General features: G+C 54.4%; 1 protein-coding gene across 2 annotated transcripts in view; it reads left to right on the forward strand.

The window, feature by feature from the left end:
* LOC139240824 (sodium/potassium-transporting ATPase subunit alpha-3) overlaps nucleotides 1–17,256 on the forward strand; it is a 258,910-nt gene that overhangs the window by 174,253 nt on the left and 67,401 nt on the right. For both annotated transcript variants that reach the window (XM_070869308.1, XM_070869310.1), the window contains exons 2-7: nucleotides 2,164–2,289; nucleotides 11,203–11,262; nucleotides 12,549–12,752; nucleotides 13,594–13,707; nucleotides 14,682–14,816; nucleotides 15,529–15,646. In XM_070869308.1, the coding sequence (XP_070725409.1) occupies nucleotides 2,164–2,289; nucleotides 11,203–11,262; nucleotides 12,549–12,752; nucleotides 13,594–13,707; nucleotides 14,682–14,816; nucleotides 15,529–15,646 (757 nt within the window). The remainder of the gene's footprint in view (nucleotides 1–2,163; nucleotides 2,290–11,202; nucleotides 11,263–12,548; nucleotides 12,753–13,593; nucleotides 13,708–14,681; nucleotides 14,817–15,528; nucleotides 15,647–17,256) is intronic.

A 17,256-nucleotide genomic window follows, 5' to 3' on the forward strand; every position in this document is an offset into this window, starting at 1 on the left:
ATGAGATCATGGCTGATCTGTGACCTTACTCCATGTACTGCCTTTGGTCCATATTCCTTAGTACCTTTAGTTAACAAAAAGCTATCAAACTCCAATTTAAAATTAACAATCGAGCGTTAACTGCCATTTGCGGAAGAGAGTTCTAAACGTCTACCATCCTTTGTGTGTAGAAATATTTCCTAATTTCACTGCTGAAAGGTCTGGATCTGCTGTTTAGACTATGCCCCCCAGTCCTAGACTCCCCAACCAGCAGAAATAGCTTCTCTCTATCGATCCTATTAGTTTCCGTTAATATCCTAAAAACTTTGATCAAATCACCTAATTCTACATTCCAGGGAATACAATCCTAATTTGTGTAACCTCTCCTCGTAACTTAACCCAGGTATCATTCTGGTAAACCTAGGCAGCACTCCCTCCAAGGCCAATATATCCTCCCGAAGGAGTGGTGCCCAGAACTGCTCACAGTGCTCCAGGTGTGGTCTAACCAGGGTCCTGTATAGCTGCAGCATAACTTCTACCCCCTTGTATTATAGTCCTCGGGATATAAAGGCCTTCCAGTAAACCTTTTGATTATTTTCTGTACCTGTCCATGGCACTTTAGAATTCTATGTACTTGAACCCCCCAGTCTCTTTGGACCTCCTCTGTTTTTAGCTTTTCACTATTTAGAAAGTACGCTGCTCTATCCTTTTTAGGTCCAAAGTGGATGACCTCATATTTGCAGACATTGAGATCCATTTGCCACAGTTTTGCCCATTCACTTCATCTATCAATATCCCTTTATAATTTTATGCTTGCATCTGAAAAGAAGAAAGAAAGACCTGCATTTATATAGCGCCTTTCACGACCACTGGACGTCTGAAAGCACTTTACAGCCAATGAAGTCACCGTTGCAATGCAGGAAACGCGGCAGCCAATTTGTGCACAGCAAGCTCCCACACACAGCACTGTGATAATGACCAGATAATCTGTTTTTGTTATGTTGATTGAGGGATAAATATTGGCCCCAGGACACCGGGGATAACTCCCCTGATCTTCGAAATTGTGCCGTGGGATCTTTTACATCCACCTGAGAGAGCAGACAGGGCCTTGGTTTAACGTCTCATCCGAAAGATGCCACCTCCGACAGTGCAGCACTCCCTCAGTACTGCCCCTCCGACAGTGCAGCACTCCCTCAGTACTGCCCCTCCGACAGTGCAGCACTCCCTCAGTACTGCCCCTCCGACAGTTCAGCACTCCCTCAGTACTGCCCCTCTGACAGTGCAGTGCTCCCTCAGTACTGCCCCCTGACAGTGCGGCGCTCCCTCAGTACTGCCCCTCCGACAGTGCAGCGCTCCCTCAGTACTGCCCCTCTGACAGTGCAGCGCTCCCTCAGTACTGCCCCTCTGACAGTGCAGCGCTCCCTCAGTACTGCCCCTCTGACAGTGCAGCGCTCCCTCAGTACTGCCCCTCCGACAGTGCAGCGCTCCCTCAGTACTGCCCTTCCCACAGTGCTGCACTCCATCAATGCTGTCCCTCCAACAGTGCGGCACTCCCTCAGTACTGCCCCTCCAACAGTGCAGCGCTCCCTCGGTACTGTCCCTCTGACAGTGCAGCACTCCCTCAGTACTGCCCCTTCAACAGTGCAGCGCTCCCTCAGTACTGTCCCTCCGACAGTGCAGCGCTCCCTCAGTACTGCCCCTCTGACAGTGCAGCGTTCCCTCGGTACTGCCCCTCTGACAGTGCAGCACTCCCTCAGTACTGCCCCTCCCTCAGCACTGTACTGGAGTGTCAGCCTCGATTTATTTACACGCTCAAGTCCCTGGAATGGGACTTGAACCCACAACCTGCTGACTCAGAGGCGAGAGTGTTACCCACTGAGCCACAACTGACACTTCTTACAATGCCACCTATCTTTATGTCATCGGCAAACTTGGTTGCATGGCTCTCTATCCCATCATCTAAAGTCATTAATACAGACGGTAAATAGTTGAGGCCCCAAAACAGATCCCCGCGGGTCACCACTGCTCACATCCTGCTGGTTAGAGTATTGCCCCATTACCCCTACTCTCTGTGTCTCCTGCCGCTCAGCCAATCGCCTGACCAGGTCAGTAATTTGGACCATGCCGAGTGCGCCCTGTGACTCTGCCTCTAACGCTGTGTGTGCTTGTGTTTCTCTCCTGCAGTACGGACGATCGGACAGTTACCGCGTGGCAACCACGCAGGGCGACAAAGATGGCAAACAATCACCAAAGAAGGGGGGCAAGGCACAGAAACGCGACATGGATGACCTGAAGAAGGAAGTCGCCCTGGTGAGTGAAGGGCATCAGTGAAACGCAAACATTCTGCGGAACAAAATGGGGTCGGGGCTGCTGAGTAAACCTGAACTTTGAACTCGCCAGCCACGGTGGTCTTATGGCGCAGTAGAGGGTAGCTTTGCACCAGTGACGAGCTGTCCCCCACATCCCAACCCCCTACACTGGCCAGATGTTCTCCATCGGGCTTCAGAACCACATGGTCAACATCTGGCACCCTGAATCTGGGACTGGGAGGAATGAAGAAGGCCCTTCCTTGGGCTCGGGGCAGGAGCCTTGAATATTCCAGGTCTTGAGCTATAGACTGCTCAGGACAGACACACTGATGACAAACTTAATGCAACTGAGGTCGGAGAGGGTGAGGGGCCTGGGATTATTGCACCTGGAGGAGAGAAGGCTCAGGGGGGAGGGGAGATTTGTTCAATTCGATCAATGCAGATGTTTCCGATTGTCACACACTCGAGGACCAGGGGATCTTCTAGCTTCAAAGAGGAAAGGGGAGCAAAGTGTTTAGGATAAACATCTTGACCAGGAGGGATTCCCTGGGACAGATTCTCTGGGAGAGATTCCCTGGGAGGGAGTCACAGGCAGCAATTCCCTGGGACAGATTCCCTGGGAGAGATTCCCTGGGAGAGATTCCTGATCTTTGGCCTCTGGAAGGCTATCGTTTAATGACTGGGTTAAATGTTGGAGGCTGTGTTATGGCAATAACATGGAGATCCTGCCCAGGAAACCTACACCAAGCCCATACCATAATACGACGGGAGGCTGGTATTTATGTGACGACAAATATGTTTTTGATTACTGATACAATGCTGGAGAGTGACAGACAGCTGCCAGTTGGGGTGTAACTGTGGGTATGTAACCAAGCTACACGCTTTGCACCGACTAATGGAGCTAATTGCTGGGGTGCAGTGAAGAGCAACTCCCTCGATTCACAAATGTATCACCAAGCCGTTGGTTGTACATACCATGGCCACTGAAGGACAGCGAAGGAACTACTGATGCCTTGAGCCTGTCCCGAACTGTTGTGATGTATTGTGCATCAAAATACAGACACTCCCCACCCCACCCAGAGTCACGCAATCTCCTGGGAGAGGTGAAAAACAAATCCCTTTCTGACCGCTTTCGGTTAACTCGTCCATGAGATCACATTGGCACTGTTCAATGTTACACGATGTAAAGAACACGCATTTCTACAATGCCTGTCTTCATCTCAGGATGTCCCAAAGTGCTTTAAGACATTAAGACAATGAAATACCCTTTGGAAATGTGGTCACTGTTGTAATGTGGGAAACGCGGCAGCCAATTTGCGCACAGCAAGCTCCCACAAACAGCCATGCGGTAATGACCAGATCATTTGTTTTAAGTGCTGTTGGTTGAGGGATAAATCTTGGTCCTGGGGCACTGGGGAAAACTCCCCTGCTCTTCTGCGGAATAGTAGCCATGGGATCGTTCACGTCCACCTGAGAGGGCAGACGGGGCCTCGGTTTAATGTCTTCCCTGAAAGTCGGCACCTCCGACAGTGCAGCGCTCCCTCAGCACTGCACTGGGAGTGTTGGCCTTGGTCGACATTTGGGAAGAGGTGATCCTTACCCCCCCAGACAGAAACCTCTCCAGTTCTCGCTTGAAGGAATTCAGCGAATCCCATCGCACGAGACGGCAGCCTGTTCTACAGGTCCAATATTCTCTGGGCGAGGAACCACCGACTGACACCTAAACCAGATCTGGGCTTTGTACAACTTGTAAATGTGATCCCTGTTTCTCTCTCAGCTATCGAGTTGAAACAATCTATCCACAGGCCACAATCGAATTTTACAAACCTACCCTTCTCCAAAGTCCGCAGTCCAGCTCTTTGAGCTATCTGGGTAACCAAGATGTTTCAGACTGGGAATTAGTCTCGTGTCCCTTCTCTGTACCCTTTCCAAAACCGCAATATCATCCACCATGTGAGGACCAAAATTGGACAGGGTGTTCCAAGTGAGGACTAAGGTCTTGCACAAGGACAGATCGCTGGGATTTCTTTTGGAGAGAATTGAGCACTGAATACAGCCAAGAAATCCCGTTCATTTGGCTACAGCTTCACGTTGCTAGTTATGAACCTTCAGATAATGATGCACTGTAATGCCCAGATCTCTCTCTTTCACCATGGTTTTTAATGATGGTTCCTGTGGGGGGGGGGGGGGGGGGAGTCTATGTTTGGCATTACACCTGCCTGTGTACGTTACACTGCACTATGCTACAGCCTTTGCCAAACATTGACTCAATCCCCCCGACACGTCGAGTCTGCTTGCTGATTCTCGCACACGTTACGGTGTCGTCCACAAACATGTCAATCCTTCCTCCTCGAGCACCAGCAGCAGCTAATAAACAGGCAGAACTGGGCAATGGCAGGAGGGCTATTCAACGTCAAGGAGGTTAAAGAGCTCTCATCATCGTCGGTGCAAAGTCCTTACTCTACAGCATGAAACCACACGAGGCACATTCTGGGGTCAAGGTCACTCTGTGACCTGAACTCTTTATTCACAGGACTCCAAAGACGATGACCCTGCATGGGACCTCCCTTTTTATACCTGTGTGATCAGGGAAGGAGTGTCTCCCACAAGTTCACCCCCTGTGGTCAAGGTGTGCATCGAGGTTGAGTGTACACAGTAATAGTGGTGTTACATTGTGCTTACATACATGACAATACGCAGTCCCTTGAAATCGAGGAAGACTTGCTTCCACTCTAAAAGTGAGTTCTCAGGTGGCTGTATAGTCCAATATATGGGCATTACAGTCTCTGTCACAGGTGGGACAGACAGTGGCTGAAGGAAAGGGTGCGTGGGGAGTCTGGTTTGCCGCACGCTCCTTCCGCTGCCTGTGCTTGTTTTCTGCATGCTCTCGGCGACGAGACTCGAGGTGCTCAGCGCCCTCCCGGATGCTCTTCCTCCACTCAGGCCGGTCTTGGGCCAGGGACTCCCAGGTGTCAGTGGGGATGTTGCACTTTTTGAAGGTGTCCTTGAAACGTTTCCTCTGCCCACCTGGGGCTCGCTTGCCGTGTAGGAGTTCCGAGTAGAGCGCTTGCTTTGGGAGTCTCGTCTCTGGCTTGCGGTCAATGTGGCCCACCCAGCGGAGTTGATCGAGTGTGGTCAGTGCTTTGATGCTGGGGATGTTGGCCTGGTCGAGAACACTGATGTTGGTGCATCTGTCCTCCCAGGGGATTTGCAGAGCTTTACTCTGTATCTAACCCCCTGTACCTGACCTGGGAGTGTTTGATGGGACAGTGTAGAGGGAGCTTTACTCTGTATCTAACCCCCTGTACCTGCCCTGGGAGTGTTTGATGGGACAGTGTAGAGAGAGCTTTACTCTGTATCTAACCCCCTGTACCTGCCCTGGGAGTGTTTGATGGGACAGTGTAGCAGGAGCTTTACTCTGTATCTAACCCGTGCTGTACCTGCTCTGGAAGTGTTTGATGGGACAGTGTAGCGGGAGCTTTACTCTGTATCTAACCCGTGCTGTACCTGCTCTGGAAGTGTTTGATGGGACAGTGTAGAGGGAGCTTTACTCTGTATCTAACCCTGTGCTGTACCTGCCCTGGGAGTGTTTGATGGGACAGTGTAGAGGGAGCTTTACTCTGTATCTAACCCTGTGCTGTACCTGCCCTGGGAGTGTTTGATGGGACAGTGTAGAGGGAGCTTTACTCTGTATCTAACCCCCTGTACCTGCCCTGGGAGTGTTTGATGGGACAGTGTAGAGGGAGCTTTACTCTGTATCTAACCCCCTGAACCTGCCCTGGGAGTGTTTGATGGGACAGTGTACAGGGAGCTTTACTCTGTATCTAACCCGTGCTGTACCTGCCCTGGGAGTGTTTGGTGGTCAGTGTGGTACTGAAATAAACACTTTTCCATTCCCAGCACAAACAAAGTTCCCCCCAAAATAGATTTGTGCCTGGCCTCTGAGGGGCACGTGTTTGAGGAAGAGACCAGATTGAGGCAGTGGGGGCAATGTTTTCCCCACTCTGCCGTCTCCTGCGAGAGGGCTGAGCTTCCGATTCTGAAATGCAGTGGTGGGGAATCAATCGCCTTTGATCCTGAGTGAGGAACACTCTTGTCCAAGCCCTAACTGTGATTAAATGTTTCCGAACAAACACATCTGATTTCCCAATGGCCTCATTAAACGCTGCACCAAGCATCTGGCTGCTTCCTGACAGCGTCCTGTCAGTTGACGCACAGAGGCAGTGTTCCTGTGCCATGTTTATTCATGATTGGATTATGAGCACCCTCAAATGATGCAGGCTGGGTATTCTACGGTGAGTGTCTCACCTCCTGACTCCCCAAAGCCTTCCCACCATCTCCAAGGCACAAGTCAGGAGTGTGATGGAACACTCTCCACTTGCCTGGATGAGTTGCAGCTCCAACAACGCTCGAGAAGCTCGACACCATCCAGGACAAAGCAGCCCGCTTAATTGGCCACTACCCATCACCTTCAACACTCACTCCCTCCACCACCGGCGCCCCCTGGCTGCAGTGTGTACCATCTACAAGATGTACTGCAGCAACTCGCCCCGGCTTCTTCGGCAGCACCTCCCAAACCCACCACCTCTAACACCTAGAAGGGCAGCAAACACATGGGAACACCACCACCTCCACGTTCCCCTCCAAGTCTCACACACCATCCTGTCTCGGAAATGTATCGGCCGTTCATTCATCGTCGCTGGGTCACAATCCTGGAACTCCCTCCCTAACAGCACTGTGGGAGCACCTTCACCACACGGACTGCAGCGGTTCAAGAAGGCGGCTCACCACCACCTTCTCAAGGGGCAATTAGGGACGGGCAATAAATGCCGGCCTTGCCAAGAATGATTTTAAAAAAAAGAATGAGAGGTGTTGCAAATTTCAGCTTTCCCCAAGACATGTTCTCAGCTAAGAAAGGGCCCCTCCCTAAAGCAGAACCCCTTTCCCTTATGATCAGAGTTTTCCCCCAACACCAATATCTGGTTACATGATAAGTGCGCCCTCGTGTGCTCTTCCCAAATCTTCGGAAGGGCGGACTGATTAACACAGGAACAGGAGGAGGCCCATTCAGCCCCTGGAGCCTGTTACACAGGAACAGGAGGAGGCCCATTCAGTCCCTTGAGCCTGTTACACAGGAACAGGAGGAGGCCCATTCAGCCCCTCGAGCCTGTTACACAGGAACAGGAGGAGGCCCATTCAGCCCCTCGAACCTGTTACACAGGAACAGGAGGAGGCCCATTCAGCCCCTCGAGCCTGTTACATAGGAACAGGAGGAGACCCATTCAGACCCTCAAGCCTGATACACAGGTACAGGTGGAGGCCCATTCAGCCTGTTACATAGGAACAGGAGGAGTCCCATTCAGCCCCTCGAGCCTGTTACAAAGGAACAGGAGGAGGCCCATTCAGCCCCTTGAGCCTGTTGCACAGGAACAGGAGGAGGCCCATTCAGCCCATCGAGCCTGTTACAAAGGAACAGGAGAAGGCCATTCAGCTCCTCGAGTCAGTTACACAGGAACAGGAGGAGGCCATTCAGCCCCTCAAACCTGTTACATAGGAACAGGAGGAGGCCATTCAGCTCCTCAAGTTAGTTACACAGGAACAGGAGGTGGCCATTCAGCTCCTCGAGCCTGTTACATAGGAACAGGAGGAGGCCCATTCAGCTCATCGAGCCTGTTACACAGGAACAGGAGGAGGCCATTCAGCCCATCGAGCCTGTTACATAGGAACAGGAGGAGACCCATTCAGACCCTCAAGCCTGATACACAGGTACAGGTGGAGGCCCATTCAGCCTGTTACATAGGAACAGGAGGAGGCCCATTCAGCCCCTCGAGCCTGTTACACAGGAACAGGAGGAGGCCCATTCAGCCCCTTGAGCCTGTTACACAGGAACAGGAGGAGGCCCATTCAGTCCCTCGAGCCTGTTACACAGGAACAGGAGGAGTCCCATTCAGCCCCTCGAGCCTGTTACACAGGAACAGGAGGAGGCCCATTCAGCCCCTCAAACCTGTTACACAGGAACAGGAGGAGGCCCATTCAGCCCCTCGAGCCTGTTACATAGGAACAGGAGGAGACCCATTCAGACCCTCAAGCCTGATACACAGGTACAGGTGGAGGCCCATTCAGCCTGTTACATAGGAACAGGAGGAGTCCCATTCAGCCCCTCGAGCCTGTTACAAAGGAACAGGAGGAGTCCCATTCAGCCCCTCGAGCCTGTTACAAAGGAACAGGAGGAGGCCCATTCAGCCCCTTGAGCCTGTTGCACAGGAACAGGAGGAGGCCCATTCAGCCCATCGAGCCTGTTACAAAGGAACAGGAGGAGGCCATTCAGCTCCTCGAGTCAGTTACACAGGAACAGGAGGAGGCCATTCAGCCCCTCAAACCTGTTACATAGGAACAGGAGGAGGCCATTCAGCTCCTCAAGTTAGTTACACAGGAACAGGAGGTGGCCATTCAGCTCCTCGAGCCTGTTACATAGGAACAGGAGGAAGCCCATTCAGCCCATCGAGCCTGTTACACAGGAACAGGAGGAGGCCATTCAGCCCATCGAGCCTGTTACATAGGAACAGGAGGAGACCCATTCAGACCCTCAAGCCTGATACACAGGTACAGGTGGAGGCCCATTCAGCCTGTTACATATGAACAGGAGGAGTCCCATTCAGCCCCTCGAGCCTGTTACAAGGAACAGGAGGAGGCCCATTCAGCCCCTTGAGCCTGTTACACAGGAACAGGAGGAGGCCCATTCAGCCCCTCGAGCCTGTTACATAGGAACAGGAGGAGACCCATTCAGACCCTCAAGCCTGATACACAGGTACAGGTGGAGGCCCATTCAGCCTGTTACATATGAACAGGAGGAGTCCCATTCAGCCCCTCGAGCCTGTTACAAGGAACAGGAGGAGGCCCATTCAGCCCCTTGAGCCTGTTACATAGGAACAGGAGGAGGCCCATTCAGCCCCTCGAGCCTGTTACACAGGAACAGGAGGAGGCCCATTCAGCCCCTCGAGCCTGTTACATAGGAACAAGAGGAGACCCATTCAGACCCTCAAGCCTGATACACAGGTACAGGTGGAGACCCATTCAGCCTGTTACATAGGAACAGGAGGAGTCCCATTCAGCCCCTCGAGCCTGTTACAAAGGAACAGGAGGAGGCCCATTCAGCCCCTTGAGCCTGTTGCACAGGAACAGGAGGAGGCCCATTCAGCCCATCGAGCCTGTTACAAAGGAACAGGAGGAGGCCATTCAGCTCCTCGAGTCAGTTACACAGGAACAGGAGGAGGCCATTCAGCCCCTCAAACCTGTTACATAGGAACAGGAGGAGGCCATTCAGCTCCTCAAGTTAGTTACACAGGAACAGGAGGTGGCCATTCAGCTCCTCGAGCCTGTTACATAGGAACAGGAGGAGGCCCATTCAGCCCATCGAGCCTGTTACACAGGAACAGGAGGAGGCCATTCAGTCCATCGAGCCAGTTACAAAGGAACAGGAGGAGGCCCATTCAGCCCCTCGAGCCCCATTCAATCACATCCTGGCTGATCCGTATCTCAACTTGATTTATTCACCTTTATTCTATATTCCTTAGCCCAACAAAAAAACTATCGGTCTCAGTGTTGAGCCTCGGAGCCTAGCGTCCAGTCTTTTGGGGATGGTCGTTCCGAATGTCCATTACCCTCAGCCTGCGAATGAGATGGAGCTTGACGTAACGCATTCCCCTGCTTTATCTTACAACCGGTCAGTGAGCACGCAGTTTAAGAGCTGTGCAATTCTCCCCTTGCTTCAGTCAGCGGAGAAGGTATAGCTTTCTTTGGTCATCCCAGTGATGGGGTGGATCAAGCCTTGCCCAAGGCCTGGCCATCTATCCACTGAAGGTAGTCTTTCTCGGACTTTAACCCTGCCTCTATCAGCGGAACTCACCCACCCACCCAAAACCTGTGCTGTGATTCCCTCATCTCCCCCCTCCCCTCCCCACCTCCGGACAGGAAGCTGAGGGCTTGTACTCCAACCCCCTTCCCGGTCCAGGGGTTATCCAGTGGAACTGCTAATCATTAGAACATAAGAAATAGGAGCAGGAGTAGGCCATTCGGCCCCTCGAGCCTGCTCCGCCATTTAATATGGTCATGGCTGATCCGATCATGGACTCAGGTCCACTTCCCCGCCCGCTCCCCATAACCCCTTATCCCCTTATCGGTTCAGAAATTGTCTATTTCTCTCTTAAATTTATTCAATGTCTCGGCTTCCACAGCTCGCTGAGGCAGCGAATTCCACAGATCCACAACCCTCTGAGACAAGAACTTTCTCCCCCTCTCCTAATCTTATCCGTTTCGAGAAGATCATCTCTCATTCTTCTGAATTCCAATGAGTCGAGGCCCAACCTGCTCAACCTTTCCTCATAAGTCAACCCCCTCATCCCCGGAATCAACCCGCTGAACCTTCTCGTGAACTGCCTCCAAAGCAAGTGCATCCTTTCGTAACTATCAACCAGGCACTGGCCAGTCCCGGGAGGAGGCTCCCGACCCCTGACCCTTCCAAAGTGCACAGGGTGAAGGTCAACACGTCGGGTTTTGGGAGGACTCCCATTGGCTGATCTGCAGGGAGGGATGGCCTCAATACACATCCATGGCCCCTTCCCCATGTTCCTGGACATAAAGGTCCCCCAAAGGATGGCCCTCAAAGGAGTGCCTGCAGGCTGTGGGAAGCCACCGTGGATCAGAAGGGGCATCGCTCTCACCACGTGGCTCTGGCGGTGGGCGGGGAATTGTCCGCGTGGTGAGTTTTGAACTGGGTTGTTTGCGTCCGACTGCGACACGTCTTCCCCAGGAGGGGCCGCCCGCCTGCTCTGACCCTGCCCCTTCTCGGGTGAGTATGGCTCGCCATCAGCTGAAGCCTGCTCTCCTCTCAAATGTTCTTTCTGTCTCCCAACAGACCGAGCACAAGATGTCCGTCGAAGAAGTTTGTAGGAAGCACCAGGCCGACTGTGTGCAGGTCAGTGAGACTCTCCGACATTACCCCACTTACCGAACCATCCCACCTACTGTCCCGCTCAACCAACTCACACAACCGTCCATTCAATCCACCCATCACATCTGTGTAACATCCCGTCCAACCTTCCCATTACATCCAATCAGTGCAGCACGTTATAACCAACTCTTCCATCTCTTTAGAAGAAAGACTTGCATTTAAATAGCGCCTTTCACGACCACCGGACGTCTCAAAGCGTTTTACAGCCAATGAAGTACTTTTGGAGTGTAGTCGCTGTTGTAATGTGGGAAACGCGGCAGCCAACTTGCGCACAGCAAGCTCCCACACACAGCAATGTAATCATGACCAGGTCATCTGTTTTTGAGGGAGAAATATGGCCAGGACACCGGGGATAATTCCCCGGCTTTTCTTTAAAGTAGTGCCGTGGGATCTTTTACGTCCACCTGAGAGAGCAGACGAGACCTCGGTTTCATCCGAAAGACGGCCCCTCCGACAGTGCAGCACTCCCTCAGTACTGCCCCTCCGACAGTGCAGCGCTCCCTCAGTACTGCCCCTCCGACAGTGCGGCGCTCCCTCAGTACTGCCCCTCCGACAGTGCAGTGCTCCCTCAGCACTGCCCCTCCGACACTGCGGCCCTCCCTCAGCACTGCCCCTCTGACAGTGCGGCGCTCCCTCAGCACTGCTCCTCCGACAGTGCGGCACTCCCTCAGCACTGCCCCTCCGACAGTGCGGCACTCCCTCAGTACTGCCCCTCCGACAGTGCGGGGCTCCCTCAGTACTGCCCCTCCGACAGTGCGGCGCTCCCTCAGTACTGCCCCTCCGACAGTGCGGTGCTCCGTCAGTACTGCCCCTCCGACAGTGCGGCGCTCCCTCAGTACTACCCCTCTGACAGTGCGGCACTCCCTCAGTACCGCCCCTCTGACAGTGCGGCACTCCCTCAGTACCGCCCCTCTGACAGTGCGGCACTCCCTCAGTACTGCCCCTCCCTCAGTACTGCACTGGGAGTATCAGCCTAGATTTATGTGGAGTGGAACTCGAACCCACGACTTTCTGACTCTGAGGCGAGAGTGCTGCCCACTGAGCCACGGCTGACAGTCTTTAACCATCCCACCCCATCCAACCATCGCACCAAACTGTTCCCTCCACCGGTCCCGGACCATCCCACATTGCATCCGTCCCCGTGCGACTCATCCAACCAGCCAATGCATGCGGTGTTTTCTCGCTCGCTCTGTCTCCCGCTCCCCGCCCTCCGACCTCGCCCTGACCCTGCCGACCTTTTCTCCCTGCAGGGCCTCACCCACGCCAAGGCGGCGGAGTTCCTGGAACGCGATGGGCCCAACGCTCTGACCCCTCCCCCCACCACCCCCGAGTGGATCAAGTTCTGCCGCCAGCTCTTCGGGGGCTTCTCCATCCTGCTGTGGATCGGCGCTATCCTCTGCTTCCTGGCCTACAGCATCCAGGCGGCGACCGAGGACAACCCGGCGGGGGACAACGTGAGTACAGGCCGCCTCCCCCACACCGCGAGCCAGTCAACCGGTCGATTACCTGGGCAGCAGGCACAGACTAGCCTTCATATTCCCTTGAGTTCCCGCGATCTGAGCGAGGTGTTGGAGATCATTCAATAGGGGTGGATAGAGACAACCTATTTCCTCTGATGGCAGGGGGAGGTCGGGGGGAATCCAGGACAAGGCTGCGTAACCTCAAAGTTAGAGCCAGGCCGTTCAGAGGTGCTGTCAGGAAACACAAAGGGCAGTGGGAATTGGGAACTCTCTTCCCCCAAAAAGCTGTTGAGGCCGGGCGTCAATTGATAATTTCACAACTGAGCTTGGTAGACTGTTGTTGGGTAAAGGTGTTAAGGGTTACGGAGTCAAGGTGGGTGGAGCGAGTTAAGATAGAGATCAGCCCTGATCCAATTGAATGGCGGAACAGGTCAAGGGGCTGAATGGGCTCCTCCTGTTCCAGTGTATCATTCTTAGAGATGGAGGTCTAACTCTGGTTCTAACAGGAGTCTCCCCCTGGGCTGGTCTAATTCTGGTTCTAACGGGGGTGCCCCTGGGCTGGTCTAATTCTGGTTCTAACAGGGGTGTCCCCCTGGGCTGGTCTAATTCTGGTTCTAACAGGGGTGCCCCTGGGCTGGTCTAATTCTGGTTCTAACGGGGGTGCCCCCTGGGCTGGTCTAACTCTGGTTCTAAGAGGGGTACCCCCCTGGGCTGGTCTAACTCTGATTCTAACAGGGGTGCCCCCTGGGCTGGTCTAACTCTGGTTCTAACGGGGGTGCCCCTGGGTTGGTCTAACTCTGGTTCTAACAGAGAGGTGGTTCCTCTTCCCATGCAGCTGTATCTGGGCATCGTGCTGTCAGCTGTGGTGATCATCACTGGATGTTTCTCGTACTACCAAGAGGCAAAGAGCTCAAAGATTATGGAGTCCTTCAAGAATATGGTGCCCCAGGTAAACAGGACATTGCATCTTGTGAAACACTGGGACAGAGGACAGGCAAGAGCAGGACAGGGCAGACTAAACAGGAGAGGGGACTGGGGTAGACACAGACAGTGGACCAACACTACTCGTGAGGAGGGGAGAGGAGAATAGCTGAAGGCTACAGGGTGTGGGACTGGTACAGGGTGTGGGATGGTACAGGGTGTGGGATGGTACAGGGTGTGGGATGGTACAGGGAGGGATGATACAGGGAGGGATGGTACAGGGTGTGGGATGGTACAGGGTGTGGGATGGTACAGGGTGTGGGATGGTACAGGGTGTGGGATGGTACAGGGAGGGATGGTACAGGGTGTGGGATGGTACAGGGAGGGATGGTACAGGGAGGGATAGTACAGGGAGGGATGGTACAGGGTGTGGGATGGTACAGGGTGTGGGATGGTACAGGGTGTGGGATGGTACAGGGTGTGGGATGGTACAGGGTGAGGGATGGTACAGGGTGAGGGATGGTACAGGGAGGGATAGTACAGGGAGGGATGGTACAGGGTGTGGGATGGTACAGGGTGTGGGATGGTACAGGGAGGTATGGTACAGGGTGAGGTATGGTACAGGGTGAGGGATGGTACAGGGAGGGATGGTACAGGGTGTGGGATGGTACAGGGAGGGATGGTACAGGGAGGGATAGTACAGGGAGGGATGGTACAGGGTGAGGGATGGTACAGGGAGGGATGGTACAGGGAGGGATGGTACAGGGAGGGATGGTACAGGGTGTGGGATGGTACAGGGAGGGATGGTACAGGGAGGGATAGTACAGGGAGGGATGGTACAGGGAGGGATGGTACAGGGTGTGGGATGGTACAGGGAGGGATGGTACAGGGTGTGGGATGGTACAGATGCTGGGACAGGAACAGGGTGCAATGAATCTCTGCTAATGATTGTGCCTCCGTATTCCCGTTTGACCTCTGCCCTCTCGGCCTACCTGTGTGCAGCAAGCCATGGTGATCCGGGAAGGGGAGAAGACGCAGATTAACGCGGAGTTTGTCGTCGCTGGGGACCTGGTCGAAGTGAAAGGCGGAGACAGAATCCCTGCCGACCTCCGAATCATCTCCGCGCACGGCTGCAAGGTATGCTGGGATATGTGTGCGCCCAATCTCTGTCTGACCGTAAATTGTTGTTCAATGATGGACGTATCATTGTGTCTGTATTAATGCTCTCGATGTCACTCTCTCCCCCTCTCTCTCCTTTGTTTTCCCATCGGCTTTCCTGACGTAAAATCCACTTTCATTTTTTCTCTTTCATCCTCCTCTCTCTCTCTCTCTCTGTTCCACTTTGTTTCCCTCTATCTCTTCCTGGCACGCTCTCTGTCTCTCCCCCTCCATTTGTCCCTCATCACTCTCTCACTCTCCATCCATCTTTGTCTCTCTCCCTTCCTGCTTTGCTCCATCTCTTTCTCTCCAATAATCCTCTTTCATTTTCACATATTTCCTGCTCCATCTTTCCCCTCCATCTGCCCGTCATCTCTCTATCCATCTCTCCTCCTTCGTCTTCTCTTCATCATTCCCTCTTGTCGCTCTCTCTTCTGCTCACCCTTTTCTCTCTCTCATCCTTCCTTCTAACTAAATCTCTCTCTTCTTTTTCTGTCTCCCCTCATCTCCCTTGCATTCTTCCTCTCTCCCGTTCTCTCTCACCGCCATCCCATTTTCCCCCTCACTCCCCCCTCATCCCGCTCTCTCCCCGCCTGTCTCTCGCTCTCCTTATTCCCGTTCCTTCTCTCGCACTTCCCCCTCTCGTAATCCCTCCTTTGCCCTCTTCCCCGTTTCCCTCTGCATGCGACAGGTTGATAACTCTTCGCTGACTGGTGAGTCCGAACCCCAGACCCGATCCCCGGACTGCACCAACGACAATCCTCTGGAGACCAGGAACATCGCATTCTTCTCCACCAACTGTGTGGAAGGTGTGTAGCGATCGTGCTCTGTGCTGGGTGAGGGTGCTCCGTGCTGGGTGAGGGTGCTCCGTGCTGGGTGAGGGTGCTCCGTGCTGGGTGTGGGTGCTCCGTGCTGGGTGTGGGTGCTCCGTGCTGGGTGTGGGTGCTCCGTGCTGGGTGTGGGTGCTCTGTGCTGGGTGTGGGTGCTCCGTGCTGGGTGTGGGTGCTCCGTGCTGGGGTGTGGGTGCTCCGTGCTGGGGTGTGGGTGCTCCGTGCTGGGGTGTGAGTGCTCCGTGCTGGGGTGTGGGTGCTCCGTGCTGGGTGAGGGTGCCCCGTGCTGGGTGTGGGTGCCCCGTGCTGGGTGTGGGTGCCCCGTGCTGGGTGAGGGTGCCCCGTGCTGGGTGAGGGTGCCCCGTGCTGGGTGAGGGTGCCCCGTGCTGGGTGTGGGCGCTCCGTGCTGGGGTGTGGGCGCTCCGTGCTGGGGTGTGGGTGCTCCGTGCTGGGGTGTGGGTGCTCCGTGCTGGGTGAGGGTGCCCCGTGCTGGGGCGTGGGTGCTCCGTGCTGGGGCGTGGGTGCTCCGTGCTGGGGCGTGGGCGCTCCGTGCTGGGGCGAGGGCGCCCCGTGCTGGGGCGAGGGCGCCCCGTGCTGGGGCGAGGGCGCCCCGTGCTGGGGCGAGGGCGCCCCGTGTTGGGGTGAGGGCGCCCCGTGCTGGGGTGAGGGCGCCCCGTGCTGGGGTGAGGGCGCCCCGTGCTGGGGTGAGGGTGCCCCGTTCTGGGTGTGGGTGCTCCGTGCTGGGGTGTGGGTGCTCCGTGCTGGGTGTGAGTGCTCCGTGCTGGGTGAGGGTGCCCCGTGCTGGGTGAGGGTGCCCCGTGCTGGGTGAGGGTGCCCCGTGCTGGGTGAGGGTGCTCTGTGCTGGGTGAGGGTGCCCCGTGCTGGGTGTGGGCGCCCCATGCCCTTACATAAAAACATAGAAAATCGGAGCAGTAGTCGGCCATTCGGCCCTTCGAGTCTGCCCGGCCATTCAATATGATCATGGTGATCCTCTATCTCAACACCATATTCCTGCTTTTTCCCCATACCCCTTGACGTCTTCCGTTTCTAGAAATCTATCTATCTCCTTAAATATATTCAGTGACTTGGCCTTCAGTGACAGGTTCACCACCCTCTGAGTGAAAACATTTCTCCTCATCTCAGTCCTAAATTTCCGACCCCGTATCCTGAGACTGTGAGCCCTTGTTCCAGACTTCCCAGCCCGGGGAAACATCCTCTCCGCATCCAGTCTGTCCAACCCAGTCAGAATTTAATACCTTTCAATGAGATCCCCTCTCATTCTTCTAAACTCTCGTGAATACAGGCCCAGTCGATCCAATCTCTCCTCATACGACAGTCCTCCATCCCAGGAATCAGTCTGGTGAACCTTCGCTGCACTCCCTCTATGGTAAGTATATCCCTCCTTAGGTAAGGAGACCAAAACTGTACACAATACTCCAGGTGCGGTCTCACCAGGGCCCTGTATAACTGGAGTAAGACCTCCTTGCTCCTGTACTCAAATCCTCTTGCAATGAAGGCCAGCAGACCGCTTGACTTCCTAACTGCTTGCTGCACCTGTATGTTTGCTAACCCCCCGATGCTCTGCCTGC

The sequence above is a fragment of the Pristiophorus japonicus genome, chromosome X, assembly GCF_044704955.1.
Source record: "Pristiophorus japonicus isolate sPriJap1 chromosome X, sPriJap1.hap1, whole genome shotgun sequence".
In the NCBI taxonomy this organism is placed as follows: Eukaryota; Metazoa; Chordata; class Chondrichthyes; family Pristiophoridae; genus Pristiophorus; species Pristiophorus japonicus.